Source organism: Gopherus flavomarginatus, chromosome 6 (assembly GCF_025201925.1).
Source record: "Gopherus flavomarginatus isolate rGopFla2 chromosome 6, rGopFla2.mat.asm, whole genome shotgun sequence".
Lineage (NCBI taxonomy): Eukaryota > Metazoa > Chordata > Testudines > Testudinidae > Gopherus > Gopherus flavomarginatus.
Genome location: NC_066622.1, coordinates 18343696 through 18363213, shown reverse-complemented (window position 1 = coordinate 18363213; position 19518 = coordinate 18343696). Strand labels below are relative to the sequence as shown.

The window sequence follows — 19518 nt, the reverse complement described above, 5'->3', positions numbered from 1 at the left end:
CATTCTCAGTCCACTAGGTCGTGCAGCCTGTTCATTACAATAGGTGTTAAATCTTTTCAAAGTTCTGCAAAAGTTTAATTCAACAAAAAGTTTGTTCCCCAATAGAATCTTAAACATTTCTTTTCTTGAAAGCAATTGGGAGGAAATGCATCTTTTTGCGAGATGTGCTCCAGTGATTACAAGAGATTAAAGTAAAGTAATTAGGGTTGTCATGAAAACCTGTTTTGTAGTAATTTTAAATTTATTTTCAGTATTATGAGCTAAAATTGCTTGGAAAATGCACTTTTTTCAAATGAAAAGTAAACTATCTTTTACTATAGAGGTAGAAAGCTGTTACATAATGTATAATGTAGAGAGCCATCGTAAAATTTCTGCAAGGGGATTGTTGTGTTCTGCTTCAGAAAAGAAAAACATCTGTAACTGTTATCTTCTTGTATCACTAGCACACAATTATTTATTTAAATTGAAGATTAGCTAGGAATTAATATGGGTCACTAGCCAAATCTAATCAACTCAGATACAAATTTCACAATTAAGGTAACCATACATTTGCAGTTTTATGCATTCTCTGTCTCCAAGATTGAGTAGAGTTAATATTATGCTCATTCAAAAATGTAAATGTTACACTGAGCCTTCTGTTTTCTATTATTTCCTGTAATTAAGCTATTTCCCCTGTGCTACAGCAGAATGGATGTCTTCACATTCTTATTTCACACTAAGCAATGTTAGGAAGTGGAGTTCTTTGTAGGAGGTAATTAATTGTGAGAGCACTATTCATTTTCTTAATACAATTTATTAGGTGGCATCTACAAATTTGCTTTTAGGATAGTTATTTGAAATTTTTTTCCTTGGGGTATATCTTTGAGGAAACTGGAAAGTTTTCTAACACAAATCTACGTTGTGACCTTTAAAATCTCAATAACTATGTAATTATGGCACAGCCAGTATTTGGATGGAAAATCTAGGAGCTGAATTCCCTCTAAGTGCATGCTGAACCTAGGCTTCAGGGTAGCAGCTGATATGAACTTGAAATCTTCACCCATTATAGCTATTAAAGACCCCATGGTGCTTGTTACAAGAGATGGAGATGTTCACCCCAAATTCCTGAGCCAATTTATGCTAGAGTAATTGCATTCTGTATATTTAAAATTCCCTCCTAGCTTTAGATGGGTAAGGTGTTCTCACTTCATAGGAATGTTACTGTAGGTACTGCATTGCACCTTAGAGGTAGCAACATTTCAATGGTGGCTCATATGATTCTTATAAGCATTACATGTAAAGTGCTTTGAGATCCTTCTGGATGAAAAACGCTATAGAATTATAAGTTATTGCTTGGTTTCCTGCTATACAAGACAGAATTTCTTGGTTTTTCATTGATTTAGTTTTTCTCCTGCAGTTCTGGTCACAAAAGGAAGTCCCTGCCTAAAGTCGTTTACAACTTACTTTCTGACCGTGATTTGAAGAGGAAGCTAAAGGAACATGGGCTGTCTATCCAAGGAACCAGGCAACAGCTCATTAAAAGACATCAAGAATTTGTGCATATGCATAATGCTCAATGTGATTCTTTAAATCCCAAATCAGGTAGGATGGCAAAGCTATAATGTTTTCTCCTAGAGTTCCTAATACATCTTATGAAATTCTCTCTCTCTTTTTCTATCCTGTGAGAAACTGAATTAGCTCTCAGAATAGGAGCAAGACAGTTTGGGGACTTGTGGGAGAACATGGAGATCAAGAGAATTTGCATTAATCATATAACATGTGACCTATGAAGCTAAAATGGCAAAATTAGTTGACACACATATACTGGGAGAGCATCCAGCACAAACAGTTTGTAACTTAACTTTATTAAAAATAAAACCCTCATCTTTTCTACTGTGATAAAATCCTCTGACACTTCCTGGTTTGCTCAATGAATTCCAAAATGTTTTGTGGTGCCACTGATACTGTATGTCAATAATGATGTTGGGGTGTCTCCAGTTTAAATTCTTGGGTCATCAGTATCAAGCTAAGAAATATCAGAGGATTTTAAGAATGCCAGGGGAATTTCTGTGTTGAATTTCTCTTTATCTTGTTCAGTTGGGCATTCTGTATGTATAGTTGGGTTTATCTTCAATTTAGTCTTATAAAGAGGAGATGATGTGGAGTGTGTGAAATTAATGAGCAAGAAAGTGCATTGCTATGGAGATTTCCTCTCCCCCTCCAATCAATATAGAAATGTGGCTTTGCTGTAGTATAATTAACTAACTGTAACCATAGATCTCTTTAAACAGTTTCCTTTGCTTTGTTGGGAAATGGAACTCGTTCTAACATCTAATGAAATTACAGGGTAAATATTCTTTAAGCTATAAACCACTATTTGTCTGGTGTGGGTTGCATTCTCCTTAGCTAGTGCCATCTGTGGGACATGAATGAAATGCAGCCAAGCCTTCCAATCTCTATAAGGGCACGTTGGCTCTCTTGGATTTCTTCTGGCTTTATAGGCAACATGACCTTTGTCGTTTGAGTAGTGCATGAGAGTTAGAGGGAAGCAACTGTATCTGTTACATATACAAAACAATTGGCACAATGGTATAGAAAGAATTTAGTGTAGTTCAAGCCCCAAAGATAACTCAAAAAAAAACTCTTGATATAATTTATAAAAAGTTACTTCTTATGTCTTTTTCCAAGACTGACTGACTGCTGTCACACATTTAATTTCTGTTTTTATTATTATACTTGTACAATCGAATCTACTTAATTATATATTATTATTTGTGTTACTGTAGTGCCTAGGGTCCAATGTGTTGTGTGCTGTACAAAGACAGAACAAAAAGATAGTTCCTGCCCCAAACAGCTCATAATCTAAAGTTTATAAGGGGGGCAGTGGCACCCCTGCCCCCAGCTGTTTTGTGACTGGCTTCTCAGTCCTGAAAATGTTTTTACCTGAAACTATTAATCTAATTTGTGTCATATTCATGAATAATTTCAATGCCCTGAAAAAAGCATTTTTTGATCAATTTACTTTTCAGTTTGCCCAAAATCACACAGGTATTCTGTGGCAGAGCCAGGAATGGGGCCCATATTCCATGACTGATCTGTGCGTTAATTACCAGATCATCCATCCTTCCTTTGAAAATGAAAACACAGTTACTTGCCCCATATATAGAAAGTGAGGAAGCAAAAAACTATTGGTATACTTTTCCTATAGAGAAGAATGACGTTATCCTAAAGTGTGGGTTTTCAGCATGTGGAGCTGTGAATGAGAATCGGGGGAGTGCGGGGGTCGGGGATCATGACCATCAAGACTTTCCCATATTGTTTTAGTGTATCCTGCCTGGTTCTGATAGGGATGGTAAAGGCCAAGAATCATTTCCTTAATTGAATTAAAGCTTGTTTTATGCTAATCCTTTAGGATTATCCCAAATCTGTAGTGCAGAAATGACTGATGGCTAATTTATAATCTTATCTATTAGAAATATCTGCCTTTTAAACACTGAATACCTGTATACCTTACCACCTAAATACCTGGAAAAAATGTTGAACTCCAACCTGAGTTCTCGTGCAGAGATATAATGTGCACCAGAATGAAAACAGATGTAAAACTCTATGCAGCAATATGTTTGTTACATTTGTGAATGAGCCCAGATTGCAGAGTTGGAATATTCTGACAGTGGGACAGTCAGAAAACCAGAAATAATTTTTACATTTTTTAAAAATAAAACAAATAGTGGTAAAACCATTATGCCTTGTTCTGTTTCATTGTGGAAACATGGTTATGAGCACTATTGAGCATGGGAAAACAAAATATTATATCAAAGAATACAACTTAATTTATCTGATATGACTTTTACATATCTCCATAAATGTGCGTGGCAGTTTCCAGTAGCTAAGTGAGTATAACAAAATGCAAAGAATGAAATGTAAGCCTTGAAGAACTTGCTTGCACTCTGAAAATAGCAATAGATACAACATAGTGATTTGAAACAACATGATTGGGGATACAGTGATGGTGTTGCGTGATTCTGATGGATTTTCAGATGCTCTTAGTAGGACAGGGAAAGTTTGCACACAATAGGAAGACTGTTCTAAGACGAATGGGCTGCCTGAAAGAAGGACGGCATGGATGGGAAAGATAAAGGAGATCCGGGAATAACTTAGGTGGGGTAGGGAGTAGGCAGAGATGGACATGGGGTTGAAGTTAAAATTTCTGAAAATGAGGAAAAACAACAAGGAATCCTTGTGGCACCTTAGAGACTAACAGATTTATTTGGGCTTTTTGTTAGTCTCTAAGGTGCCACAAGGACTCCCTGTTGTTTTTGCTGATGCAGACTAACACGACTACCACTCTGAAACGTGAAAGTGAGGAGAAGCTTGAACATGTGGAATTAAAAAGGGAAGCCAGTACAGTGATTTGGAGACAGGTTGATATGGTTAGAGATGAATGATGTTGACAGCTGTTTAATCACTGTAGTAGCTTAAATGGAAGAGATGCTACGTTTTAGAATTGATTTATAATGGCTATCAGTGTAGTTTAAACCAGCTTTAATTTAATGACCAAATTTAGCAATGGTGGTAGTGGGTTACAACTCTCTCTGAAGTCATGGTAAGTTGTGGCCTCTCACAGCAATACTGAATTTGGCCTACTATCTTGTCTTGCTGACTGTCAGTTCAGGGCAACATAACATATAGCAAAACTTCCTATTTTCATGCATTCTTTAAATTCAGACTAAAGACAGAAAATGCATCAATGATTATAGAACAAGTAGGATCTGATTCTCCTCAGTACTGGGTTAGCAGTGGAGTTACTCTGATTGTACCCTGGTCCTGGTGTAAGAAAGAGGAGAATCAGTACAGTTTACCTTTGTCTTGTAAAATACAGGGGTTAGCAATTGTGGGTGACTGTAGGGGGATCTAGGAAATTTGTAAATACGTTATTATATGAGAATTGTATTCTCTCTGCCTTCTTTCAAAAACATTTCCCCTCCATCCCTTCCCACAAATAAAATTCAAAGAATCCTTTTGTAACTAAAAATGTTAAACCTACTGGAAAATGTTAAAAGTGTGATTGATTATGGTCAGAAGACTTTTTCTCAGATACATAGTACCTTCTTAATTAACAGGTCTGCTTCCTGTGTATATTTCAAGTCACATCTGCTTGCTTTTCCGACAAAAATGAATTCCGCCAACTTTTTACTTCTGCTAGCACAGCGTAGCCTATAAAGATATTGGAGAGTGAACTGGATTGCAGTCTGGCTTGAGCACCATGAAAGAGAATCTTTAAGTTCCTGTAGCAGAATGTTTTACTGGTGAAGGTGTGTGCGCCAGGGAAAAAAACAGCTTGGCTTTAAATCCCAGGATAAGTCTGCAGGGCTGCAGATAGTTTAAGGAAAAAAATAATAAATTGAGCAAGCTAATATCTTGGAATCCCACAATGCTGTTTTTTCAGACTATCAGCACCTTTCATGTAATTTGTTTTCCATTACTGCGTATGCTGGGAGCAGAATTTAAATACTCAGGACAAAGATGTACACTACTAGTCTGCTGCAGACTAAGTGTTCTTGTGGACCCTGCTGAGGTGCATTAACAGTTGGTTAATGCACTTTGATCTAGTCCTCTTTGAAATTAACTAACCGTTAATGCACTCAGCAGGGTCCACAGGGACAGTTAGCAGCAGGTAGGGGTGTGTGTGTGTGTGTTTTTTTTAGACCCCAGCTTGCTGAAGACTAGTTGTTTGGGTGGACAAGAAGAATGGAAGACAGTCAGCTTTCATTTCAAATACATAAACAAAAATGGAAGTGAAAAACAGGAAGGAAAAGTCTTTGCTGTGTGGGAACAGATTGTCAGTAGACAGTCATGTGCTTAGGAGAGAGGAGCAGACTATGGTGGTGAAGAGATTATGAATTGATTTGTTTACAAAACAAATGTGAAGGTGAAGATCCTTTATCTGTCTTCCATAAATCCACAACAGAATTATGGCTGTTTATTTAACTGTGGCATATATATTATTTTTTGTGTAATGTACTTCCAGCAAGCAAAGTTTTAGAAAAGGCAATTTTGAATTGCTTCTGAATAATTATTTTAAGGGACTGTGAAATAACTTTCTAGGAATATAATATTGTACAAAGAAAACGTAATACCTCTTACTCGAAAGAAGAAAGTGAGTTTGTATATTCCTGAGCCACATATACCATATTTTACATATTAAGAGACAGCTTTGTCTTCAGTTTAAGATTCCTGTTATGTATACATACCAAAATGCAAACAGTTTTTAAGGGAAAGTAGATAAATATACATATACACATAATAATTCCTAGTCACTGATATGTACTCTAGTACAAAATAGCCTATTAAAAAGCATATGATTTTTCCTCCTGAACAGCTATACTAGGTTACTCACATGTTTATCAGGAAATCATGAGCCATAGCCGGTTTCTATCTTTTGTGTGTAGTCACTAATTTTTTAATCTTGGTCACCTAGTGAGGGTAACTATCACTATCTCTCTCTCTCTCTCGGTGGCTTATATATATTTTTTAGAATTAAAGATCACCATTCCTTTGTTGCTACCAGCAACATATGGCTTATATATAATAGTAATATATAATAACGTGTATATATATAAGCCATATGTTGCTGGTAGCAACAAATGAATGGTGATCTTTAATTCTACAAAATGCTGGTTGCTGGTAAAGAAGGAATACACTGGTTAGGTTTGGGAGCAGTAGTTATTGTTTAATATTTATATTGCCATAATTGCCTAGAGGCCCAAAGCAGAATTGGCACACCTGTGTAGTAAGGCATTGTGTGATACTATACATGCCCTGAATAGTTTACAAAATGTGTGTTACTTAAGAACATTTGTACTTGAGTTTTCTATATATTATTCATATTTTAAAGCGCTCTCTTCCTTATGCTATTAATCACAGAGGAAAATCTTTTATATGTATAATCTTTTTAGATGTAATGCTTACAATAACGTTAGATATGATAATGGGTTAGCATTTGTGTTTAGAACCCCATGTAATGAAAAGGAGTACTTGTGGCACCTTAGAGACTAACATTTATTTGGCCCACGAAAGTTTATGCACAAATAAATTTGTTAGTCTCTAAGGTGCCACAAGTACTCCTGTTCTTTTTCTGGATACAGACTAACACGGCTGCTACTCTGAAACATGTAACAAATGTAATTTCAGTCTGTAAAATGAAAACAAACACACACCATACCCCAGTAGAACCTCATTGGTGACCGGGAAATCCTTTGCATACTACTGATTTTTTTCCATATTCAGTTTTTAGTCCTGCAAAGGGATCCACCAACATGTTTTGATATGCCTGAACAGAGATCTATGGAATTAAGGGAAGATCCTGCCTATTAAAGTAGATGAGACTCTGTATGGGGGCTGGATTAGCATTAGGGCTTTTAGAGAGTAGGTCATGAGCGAAACAATTCTGCAAGTTTCCTTGAAGGATCTAGGCTGAACAGAATGTTGGGAACAGATGTAAGTGCAGAAGGTTATGGCCTTCTTTTAAACTGTGAAGTAAGGCTTTTAAATTTCCCCCTTTGTGAGTCCTATTTATCATCTTAGAGGGCAGGTCTGTGTTGGTTTCTAGGGGAGGAAGAACAGGAAAAGCGAAGTATGAGCTCCTGAGAGAGAGGGAGGTGAGCATGTTGGGAAACCCATGTGCTGGAAATATTCATTTTCTCCTTAAATTTCACATATGTTCACCAGTATTTTCAAACAGGATCATGTTGTGTGTGTGTGTTTTGTGTATGCACCTCATGGTTTTGTGCATGCATGTTTTAAAATATTGTATAAAACACATGCAATAGTTATTTTATGGTTTGCAATTATGCTCATGCTTCAATTAACTAAACAAATTTTCAAAGGTAGATTTGTTCAATTAAAGAAATATAGATGCTTTCTTATAACTTGTTTACAAAAGGAAGTACACTAAACTTTCAAGTGTCTTACCATGTGAGTGCTTTCACTTGTTGTACAGTATGCTTATGTGGTAAACTGCTAGTGTTATAGTTTGTTTTAAAAGTAGGCAAACTGAGGGCTAGTCTACACTGGCAACGTTAAAGCACTGCCGTGGCTGGGGGAGAGCTCTCTCAGCACTTTGAAAAACCCACCTCCACGAAGGGCTTAGCTAGCAGCACTGGAAGCACGGCTCTCAGCACTGGTGCACTGTGTGCACTGGTGCTTTGCAGCGCTGAAACTTGCTGCGCTCAGTGGGGTGTTTTTTCACACCCCTGAGTGAGAAAATTGCAGCATTGTAAAGTGCCCGTGTAGATGAGCCCTTAGGTTTGGTCTACGCTACAGTTATGTCAACATAAGGCATCTTAAGTTGACCTAATTATGTCAGCGTCTACTCTAGAATTCTGCTTCTGCTGACATAAGTGGCCTGCTACACAGACATCGTAATTCTTTCTCTATGAGAAGCATAGTGCTTATGTTGGTGTAGCTATGGTGATGCAGTGTCCCTGTAGACATTGCATTACTTACATCAGCTGTTTATTGTCACTGTCAGCAACAGGGCTCACAGCTGGAGTTGTGAAATTGACAAGAATGTCTATTTCCAGTAGGTTCCCTGCAGTGAAATTGAACTTTGTGTGAGGCTCACAGCTGGCCCCGCTCATCCCAGCTGTCAGCCTAGGATGGGGCTCACAGCAGGAACCCTCCCTCCACCCTCATACTCCTGGGTTACAGCCTGAGCTGTGAGCCGAGCTGTGAGCCTGGCACAGGGCTCAATTTCTATTCCTGGGGGAATTCTGCGTTACTGTAGGTGTACAGAATTCACAGATTTCTTTTCTTTCCCACCAAAAAATGACTTTCTGATGTGGAAGCAATGGGAAGCCATAAGAGTGGTCATGTGCCCCTCCCCAGCAGCACAGGTGTGTGGTTTCAGGCACCCAGAGTGGCCTGTGGAGAGGTAAATCACTGTGGCGGTGTTGGGGGCGCCAGCCCGGTGCTGGGTCAGACACCTCCCTCGCCCAATCCCCATGCATCTGGACCCTGTGCATCACCCACTGCTACCAGAAACCCCCTCCTACCCTGTGCTGGACTCACCTGCTAGTCCTGACTGGGCTGGGGGTGGAGGAGGAGTGCAGTTCTCCTGCATGGAGTTGCCAGGGCCGGCCAGAGCGACCCCAGAAACCTCCCCCGCTTCTTGCCCCTCAGCCATGGGGAAGAGGGGTAACTATATGGGGAGCTGCTCCACCGTCTGCCCAAGCTCTGTGCATCCAGATGCCCCCAGACCCTCCCCACAGAGGCCCACACACTCAAACCCCTACCCCGATGACTCCTACCCCCTATGTACCTGGACCCCTCCCACACCCAGACCCCCCCCCAATGAACCCTATCTCTCCACATCCAGACCCCCTCCCCCTCGCTAGCCCTTACCACCTTTCCTGGACCCCCCTGCAGAGTCCCATTGCCCTGCACCTGGAACCCTCCCAACGAGCTCCTGTGCATCCAGTTCTCCTCTCCGCACCTGGACCCCCCCCTCAACCCCCCATACACAGATTGCCCCACACTAAGCACGTCCATGCTTGAGATCTGCCAGGCTCCAAATGTGAGCCTTGTGCAGCTGTCAGTGCCCCACAATGCCCCACTTCAGTCGATTTCAGCGCTTCTAGTGAGGACAGGCTTCACCAGCAGAAGGAGGGTAGTGTGGAAAAAAACAGCTGATTGAATTACTGCGGCAGCCGTAGAGGGACCTAAATTAAGTTGACCTGATTTTGTAGTTTAGACAAGTCCTTTGACTTGGAGAAGTTATGTCACTTGCAGAAGATCACACAATGAGGCAGAAATGAAAACAGAATCCTGAAGCCCTGACTCTTCTGTAACCACTAGACTATACTGTATTTGAGAATATAATTACCAGTATTGTAATAAACATGGTAATTTTTATTCAGTGTGTAGTGTAAAAAATATACTCTTGTGTCTGAATAATGTTAAACAGTGAAAGGTTCTAGGTAGGCTTGGCAGAATTCAACATTTCAATAATTTTGATGGATAATATCAATATATATGTTTAAGCGTCTTTTTAAAAGATTTTTTTAATCAATATTTTTCACAATTGCACAAAATTATGGGTTTTAAGCATTTTTTCTATTTAAATGTTTACAGTTTCAGGAAACTATGAAGTGGGTCAAAATTATTTAATGACAGAAGATCTTGAAATTGAAAAAGTTAAGGTTTTAAAACATACAGTGTCAACCTATGTCAAAATATACAAAGTAAAAATTATTTAATCAACAAATCAGACCTGTTTTTAATATTCATTCACTAGTCCATTTGTAACAAGCCTAATTCAAAATCCAAGTAAAAAATAGCTGGATTTTGACTCTGATAAATTTTCAGGCAGCGTTTCTTTTCTTTGCCTATCTGTAAAGTTTGAATATCATCTATGGAAATATTTTTTCATTGGTTTGTGTGCATATGGTGAAATTGATATTTTCTGACATTTTTCTATTAAAAATCTAATCCTTCCAAGCCTAGTTTTAGGCCAGTATTTTCATAAACAGGAGTCTAAAGTTAGGCATCCAGGTTGAAACTGTGCTTTTCAAAATTAGGTCACTTATTTGGGTGTCTGTAAGAAATTTGAAGTGTAACTTTCGACTCCTGATTTTGAAAATCTTGACCTTACTTCCCAGTTAATAATACATTCTCAGGATTATATAATTTAGTATTTGATGTGTACACCAAAATGTATGGGTACCTCACAGAAACAAGTACAGATAGGGCTTTTTACAGAACAGTAATTGAGAGAACTTAGTTTGACATCCAACACTTCTGGTGGTTTTTCGTTTTGTTCCTTATTTTACCAAATTATTGACTAAGAGTAAACTTATTTTAAAGCATGTAAATGATTTAGAAGCTGAAGTCCCACTGGCTTTCAATTAAATATAAGCATATAAATTGCTAAATCCATTTTAAAAATGGGACTTGTAAACGTCATCTTAACTTTAAAACTGAGTTTGAATACAGCAAGCTTCCTTCATTATGGAGGCTCTGTAGTGACTCCATCTTTAAGGTGTGTGAGATTTGCCTTTACATTAGGATTAAAACTCCCAGTTGACAATTTCATTATTGAATTTTAGTCTCCAGTTTTAACATAACTCTTCAGAGGACAATTGTATTTACTATAATAGTTTTTACTAACTTTTTTTTTAAAGAAACATTAAAAATTTCCCTCCTTGAATTGACAGAAAATGGTGGCAGGTGTAAGAAGGATGCAGTTATGTAAGGTTTAGACAGTTCAGAGAGGACAAGCAGGAGCACAGGAGTGGAGGGAAGCGTTCACGGAAGTGGGGTTTTTACTGGTGTAGGGTTTGTTTGGCAAGAACAACATAAAAAGAAACCAGTTCTGATGAGGCTTCAGTAGTATGTTTACACAAGACCCACTAAACGTAGGTGCTGCAGTACACACAGTTCTGTATTACAGTTCCAGGATTCTGGGCATTACTCTATTCTAAGGGTGATTTTTTTCACATATAGATTCCCATAGTAGTAATGAATACTTCTACAGCGTACTTTAAGTAGCAACCCATAAATGATGCAGTGCTACCTTTAACAAGTTTTGACTCAATGTGCTTCTTACAAAGCTGGAATATTAAATCCCAAGAAGTATTAATTCATCCTCACCTATAGCAAAGCTGCTGGGGCCATTGTGAAATAAGGATAGCTGAATTGCTGAAAGGGTATTCCTGGATTTTGGCGTAAACCAGGTTCTTTCCGATTTTTATTACTATATAATTTAAGATTTTTTTATTCTCTGTCCAAACCCTGAACACTTAATTGTCTCATGAAAGTATTTGTTTTTATAAATGCACATAGTTTTCTGGTGGCTCTGCAGATATATTTAGGCATAGAGATGAATTAGTAATTTAAATAGCACAATAAATTACACACAGTACTGCATAGCTCTAGTTATGTCTAGAGTGTTAATGCGCCCACTTGTGCCTAATTGTAATCTTTAGATGTGCCTGGTTTAATTCTTATGGTAATATGTGATCTTTCTTTGGACTATGGGTTTTGGAATGACAGCCACAGGCAGTTTTGTTTTGCATTTGGGATGTAGTCCTTGGAACTAAAAAAGAATATAACAGCATATTTCATAATTTAATCTCTTTCATTTAAATATATGCTATAAAATGGAGACTTGGTACAAATATATCTATATATATCATAGAAAATCTAATATGTTGGTACAACATCCAATGAAAATCTTATATATGGGGGAGAGAGAGAGAGAGAGAATGGAAATGAATTTCATACTGGGAGAAAGTAAGAGATTAATGGCCTGGGACTGGCTAGGAGCCATCTGAAAGCAAGCACTGTGTAACCTTCCTCAAGGCAGCTCTGCCAGGGCCCATAGCTCTTGACTTTGTGTTCTGTTCCTGAGTCTTGCGTATGGACTACCAATACTACTGAACTATTGCAAATTATGGTTTTGCAGTGTTAACAAATGTCCACTAGCCTACTGGGATAAGCCTATTCTATTTTGTTTTCATTTGTGACTCAAATCTGAATTTCAGACAGTGTCCTGAGGTGAAAGATTAATGCAGGTAGCCCTGAATGTCATTTAGCTCTAGGACAGTTCTTTTCAATGCTGTTTTATTCTTTATCTTAGCAGCCATTTTGTGGTTCTGCCATTTATAATGCTTGTTGATATTAACAGTTGCAGAAATAGTGAAAGAGCTTGAAAACAACGAGAAAACTCGGACTCAACTTGAATTTAGTAAAGCTGGTGAAAATGTAAGTTTGTCATCTCTGTACCAAAAGAGTTATGGAATGGGACATGAAGCATTTTTACATATTACTTATTTAAAGGAATTGCTGGTTCCTTTCAGTGTGCTAAAATATTCAACTGGAAAACCATTTATATCCTGGGCTAAATCCTACCCAACTCAGTCCTTCAGAGCAGGGAGAGGGAATCATGGTGATGGTGGTACTTCTAACAGGAGAGCGCTGTTGTTGGTACATGGCGGGATGGCTTGGGGGAGGGAAAGGGGGAGCAGAGCGCATGGTGCCAAGACGCTACAGCCATTAGTAGCATATTCAAGATATTTCTGTGGGTGTATTTTAAATAACTAGTGTAAAACAACTTAGTTAAAATGTCATGGTACTGATGCTTCTGTGGTCGAACCACCTACCTTGAGCATTTTATGATTGCAATAAAAATACCGAGTGGTTTTTATAAAGTGAGATAAAGATACTGACCTGGCCTTGAACCAATCAGAAGACTGGAGGGAGGCCTTAAGGAAGGTCTATTTTTGTTCTGTTTAGTCTCCTTACCAGCTTGGCAGTCTCCTGTTGCTCTTGTGAAAGTAGAGCGAAGGGGCACTTTATAAAGAGCCCAGGTATATATTAAATGTTAACGGTAGTGCTGATCAGAGATGGTGGGAAAGATCTGGACAAATGATCTCCTCCACCGTAGAGTTGACATAGTGTCTAAAGAGTGGAGGTGAAAAAGAATATTTCCTCTGGTTCAAAGGTAAGTTTCCTTCACATTCTGACGTTAAAGCTTGTGTTTCTAAAATGTGCTCTATATCTTCATTTTCTTCAAATGAACATTTTGTATCACTTTGCAGAGCATGACATTTACAAAGGACCAGACAGAAAAGGAAATAGATGAGATTCACACCGATTATCGTAAGTAATACAACTTTCGCATTTTGTGTTTTAAAAACTCCTATTCTTTGCTGTAGGCATACGTGCAAATATAAAAATAGCCTCTCTCTGCCTCCGTCCCCCCATCTGTTTAAGAAAAATGAGGACCATAACATTTCTGTCTTTACATGGTGTTGTGAGGCATTAATATACAATCGATATTGTGAAGCACTCAGATAGTTTAGGTGGAGGCTATATATCTTAGGCGGAGCATGATCTTCCTCCCTCACCGAAGAAGATAATTAACTAATGCATCCAGTACAGTTTCTGGACCCATCTACAGGCCTAAACCCAAGCTGACAGGGCTCAAGAATTCTTGAAGTTGAAGGATTCCATTACAGTTGTTTCAGTACTAAATTCCCAATAGCCTACTTCAAAAAGGGAAGATTCAGTATGCAGTAATTACAGTTTGTCCTCAGGAGCAGTTGGTGTGTTGAGCAAGTTGGTATGTTGAAAAAAATTTTTTTTGAGACTCTGGCACCTAAATAAAGAGTAAGTTTTTAGCAGTGAGGGTAACTAACCACTGAAACAATTTACCAAGGGTCCTGGTGGATTCTCCTTCACTGGCCATTTTAAAATCAAGATTGAGTGAATGTTTTTTCTAAGAGATGTTCAAGGAATTTTTTTGGGGAAGTTTTTATGGCCTGTATTACACAGGAGGTCAGACTAGATCATCATAATGGTCCCTTCTGGCCTGGGAATCTATGAATCTGTCCTCCCAGAAGGGAAATGTTCAATTCCATTAATAAGACCAATTACACAATAGATTTTCCAAGCAAGAGGATGGGTTTTCTTGCTATTTAAAAATGTATTATATAGTGTGCATTTTATTCCTTTTATGATCTGATCCTGCAAAATTCCTAGCATCTCCTAAGAGAGGGAATTAGGAGCTCTTGGTACCACTTGGGATGCACCCTTATTGACTGGGTAGCATTCTTGCATTCAGATTGCCGAACCTGCATCCTTTTTCCAATAACTTGCTGCAGAAATTGCATTCAGTATGTTGATTTCCCTGTTTCTCGTGTATTTGCTGGGTTATATGTCTATAAATAGAACATTCATGATCCTTAGCTCTTGAATTTTAATTTTGTTCTTGGATTTTTCGTTTCTCCTATCTACCCCAGTCATTTCACTTCATTGACAGTCTGCTCGGAAACTCAAGCTATCTCAACAGTGAGCCATATCCCACTGATACAATTTTCAACATTTTACAGGAGCATTACATTTTAATGTCTCCCATTTTAAGCATGCAGTAGCAGTGAAATGAAGGGATAATTTGTCCTGGTTATATTTAAGGATCCATTTAAAACTGTAACGTGGTCATATTTCCTGTTTCTACGTATTTTTCCTCCAATGCCTTAGGGCCAAACTAATCCCTAGAGTAATACAACTCTGCATTTACTGGATACTATTCTGATGACATTTGTAAGGTTGCAACCACTTATGCCAAGCCTGAATTCGGGCTTGAATGGTAGGCAAACCTTCTACTATTTTACTTTTAACAGTTTTATTTCAGATATATTTATTTATATCTCTGTATACATGTTATTGTTGGTTTTAGATCTTAAGCAGTTTCATTTAAGTCAAAGCAATTCATTAATAATAGTTCTGCTTCCATGCAAAAATCTCTACTAATACAATTCAGGGGAACAGAAATGCAGAAATTCTGATTAAGCTTAATAGTCTCTAAAAGGCATGCTTTCTTAATTCTGACCAGTGTCTAGTAGCTCTTTAAGGGACTGATCCAAAATCCATTTAAGTCATGTGTTTGAACAAAGGATCATGGGCTGCTGAGGACAAGTCTCAAAATGTATTCAGACTTAGACTCCAATCCTGCAAAGTTAGAGGACATTTCAGAATTTAAAAGACTTTCACTAGGTATGTTGTGTCTGTAATATGGAGGGGCTTCAGGGTTTTAATATATAGCATGGAACACTTTCATCCTTTTAATTTAGCACATTTGCCTCCAAAGGTGCAAAATTCATAGTTGAATTCATGTTCATTCTTTGGCTTTCTGCTGGCATGAGTTCCATAACATGCTAAAATATTCCATATGCCGTATCATTTCTTTTGTTGTATTCTTCAGTATGAAACTTGCAACGAGGTGATATTTCCTTCAATAACCTCTTTAAAAGGCTCAAAGTAGCCAGAAGCAAGACCCGTTTTCTTCTGTTGAGTACAGTTTACCATACTTTTGGCAGACGGTGAAGTACGCAATTCCCTCTTCAGGTGTGTTTGAAGTGTTTTAGAATAACAAATGAATATTTTTTGGCTCAGTAATCTGAACGGGTGTTTGTATGCCTGCTGCTGGAGGCCACTTGAGCTGCTGTGAGAATCTGTACCTTTAAAAATAAAAATGTTAAAGGTGATTCTTTGAGTGTGTGTCAGAGTGGATCCCACTGTAAATGTGACTGTGTCTTATGTACACAACCTCAGAATCTTTTGAATAGCTGTGTCTATCAGGGTTGCACATTCTTAGCAATTTCTCCGTTTGCCACTCCTCCTCGCACACCAGAAACTGAGGGACATGAGGCTCAAGCTTCACTTCTTGCCCTGCCATGAGCAGGTGCAAAGCAAGCCCAGCTGCCCTCTCCATGCGAAGACTCATCTTTTTCTCCTAGTGAGGCAGTTGTACCAACACTAACCCATCTCTGGAAGACTTTAGAGCATTCCAGGAGCTTCTAACAAGACAGCAGACACCTTGGAAATTGAGATGACAGTAATTCAAGAGAATATATACTAGATGTTCAACATCTTGAGCTCCTCAGTGCCTACAAAGATTGCCCTGCCGGTTAGCAAGGGCAAGTTGGAGACTGCAAAGGATCACTGGCACATGCTGGCCTCACTTCTTCTGACTTAGAAGCAAGTGCAGAAACATTACCAAGTCGCACCGAAGGGCTTTGAACAGTTCTTCTCACATCCCACACCAGGACTTGCAGTCCTTTCAGTGATTCAGGGGAGAAAACAAAACAAAGATCAACTAAAAGGACCCCAAAGAATAAGGGTCTCAAGAAGCTGGATCTTTTGAGATGGAAATAAGACCTACTTGGCCTCTCTGCAAGTTAGAACTGCTCATTATCAAGCTCTGTTTTGAAAAATAGAGCTTCCTGACATTGGAATGGGTGACTCTTCCTGTTGAGGCTCCCACAAGACTGCCGATGGGAACTCAAAGATCCCATCAAAGAAGAGAAACTAGTAGCGAGAACATTGCACTTCAGCCTGATTCCCAGAGGCAGCAGGTTTGAAGAAATGATTGCGAGCCACGCTGAAACCAAGGTCCTATAGCCAATCTTCAGAAATTGCCTCATCACCTTCCATTGGTCAGGGATCACAGCTGACAAATGGATGATAGACATAGTTACTTATGGCTGCCCTATCCAATTCTCTTTACTCTCTACCTGCTGTCTTCCCTCTCTCTCTTTGGAGAATCTCCTCACAAGAGTCAGTTGCAAAAAAATAAAATAAAAATGAAATAAAGTAGCCTCATTGCTCTGTCTAGGAGCCATAGAAAAAAAATTGTGGGATTACAAGCGCAGATATTTCTACTCCTGATAGTTCCACATTCTGAAGAAGAAAGGGGGAGAGGTCTTTGTCCTATCCTAGACCTGAGGAGACTGAATACATACATATGCTGCCTCTGCTTCAGAATGGTAACATTTGCCTCATCATTCCAGCTCCTCAGACTCATGACTGGTTAGTGACTGCCGACTTTCAGGATACGTACTTCCACATCACCATCCACCCAGCCTACAGGAAGTACCTTAGATTTACAGTGGGACAGAATCCTTACCAGCATGTGGTACTGCTTTTTGGATTCTCTACCTCATCAAGCAACTTCACAAAGTGCCTTGCTATGGTGGCAACACCCCTAAGGAGGAGAGGCCTCCACACCTATCTGTATTTAGTTGACTGATCGATCAGAGGCAAATCTGATCACAAAACTCTGGCAAATCTAAATTACACCTGTGACAGATATGAGATCTTGGAAGTGTAAGGAGTTAAAAGGACTGTATTTAAAGTACCAGATAGGCATGGACATTTGGGACAATGTGTTAAACGGGTTTTCTGGGGCATAGCTAATGCAAATTCCCAAACCCTGGTTATTAAAAAACCTAGCTTTTTGAACCTGCACCTTGTGGATACTGGTGATTACTTGTTCCCGGACACTGGATTTTAAAGGTCCTAGCTATATAAAGAATCAACTGAACTTTCCAGTTGGGGTCTGGTACTTGACCTAAAAACTGACATGAGCTTGTAACCAAGGGGAGGAAAAATCCCATTTCTGGGGTCTGAAATACTGGGGTTGGAGTTAAGGGTGACCTTTAGTAAGCTTTTACTATGCATGTAGATTATTATTTTTGTTTTCTCCTTAATGCTTTTGCATTAAGAATTAAATGCCCCTTGCTTTATGAAGGCTGGTTGGTAACTGGTGTGTGCTGTTTGTAGATCCTGGAGAAAGTGTTAACCACAGGTACTGGACCCTATTAGAACTGGTGGAAAAACAGTCAAGTGCAGAGAGACTGCAAGCCTAAATCCACAGTCTGAAGGGTCTCTGCTCCAAGAGAGATGGCATCTAGGAAGCCTAAAACCTTAAGTGAGTACTCTCAAGGAAGACCAGGAGAGTGTGTGGGGTGTCAGAGGTGCTGTTAACTCTGAAATTGTGGCAATAGTCTTTCTCTGTTTACCCAACTGGGCCTCCTGGTGAACTATGAGGAATTGTCTTTCTTTCCATTCGTGATGACAGAATTCATAGGAGCCAGGGTAGAGTTCAAAACAATGAGAGTGTACTTACCTCAGGACAGGTTTATCTCACTAAGGTCATTATTAAACAGATTGATAGCATGTCTTATGATGTTATGGACCTGATTACATTATTAGGCTGCGTATCAGTGGGTACATCTGTGACAGCACTTGACAGACTTCACTTGAGGCCTCTACAACTTTGACTCAGGTCCATCTACTCTCTCACCAGGCATAGGCTGAGCAAGAGAGTAATAATTCTGGCTTTTGTCCTCAAGGCACTGACCTGGTGGCTACACCTCAACAGTGTCCAAGAAAAAGTACCACTCAATACCCCATGCCGTCTTAGAGCTTTGCTTATGGATGTGCCTGGAGCAGGCTGAGGGGTAAGGGAGGGAGTTTGGTCTGCCTGGGTGCCCTACTGCAGGCACAAGGGACGTGGTCCCTAGAAGACAAGAGATTATATATAAATGCCCTGGAACTGATATCCATTATACTGGTGTGTATGGTGTTCCTCCCAGTCTTAAGGCCCTGACAAATACTGTCAGATCACACACTAGTGATGTCCCACATAAACAAGAATGGGGCCAGCCCTCCTTCCCTTGCCCAGTGAAGAGGCGATTGAGCTATAGAATTGCTACTGCCTACACGGTATAGCCACGATAGCCCTGCATCTTCTGGGATCAAGCAACAACTTGGCAGATTTCTCTAAGCAGAGAAACTGCTGCCAACTAGAAGCGGTCACTACTGAAGTCTGTCCAGTTGATATTCCACCAATGGAGGAAATCTGATGATAACCTGATCACTTCTGGGGGGAGCACCAAATGTCTCAACCTCTGATCCAGAGGGGGCATAAACCTTCCTTTTGCACTAGAATCAAGGAAGTTTTTATACTTTCCCACCAATCCTACTGATATCCAAGGTGATTGCCAAACCCAGAGACCAGGCCAAGTGCATTCTTATATCTCCCTATGGGCCAAGATGTTCTAGCTGATGGACCTGCTCAGAATATTCTTGAAACCCCCCGGATCAGGCTGTTGAACTGTCGGCACCTGCTATTGCAAGATCATGGTCAAGTGTTACATCTAGACCCAGTGATGCTATAGTTGCTAATCTGGATGC

At 39.3% G+C, this 19518-nt stretch overlaps 1 protein-coding gene across 16 annotated transcripts in view; it reads left to right on the top strand.

The window, feature by feature from the left end:
• The window catches only part of RAD18 (RAD18 E3 ubiquitin protein ligase), a 159082-nt gene that overhangs the window by 51720 nt on the left and 87844 nt on the right, over window positions 1–19518 (top strand). For all 16 annotated transcript variants that reach the window (XR_007774961.1, XR_007774959.1, XR_007774960.1 and 13 more), the window contains exons 7-9: window positions 1397–1581; window positions 12665–12741; window positions 13578–13638. Coding sequence is in view for 13 of the 16 variants with exons in the window: in XM_050957459.1 (XP_050813416.1) it covers window positions 1397–1581; window positions 12665–12741; window positions 13578–13638 (323 nt within the window). In the remaining 3 variants the exon portion in view is untranslated. The remainder of the gene's footprint in view (window positions 1–1396; window positions 1582–12664; window positions 12742–13577; window positions 13639–19518) is intronic.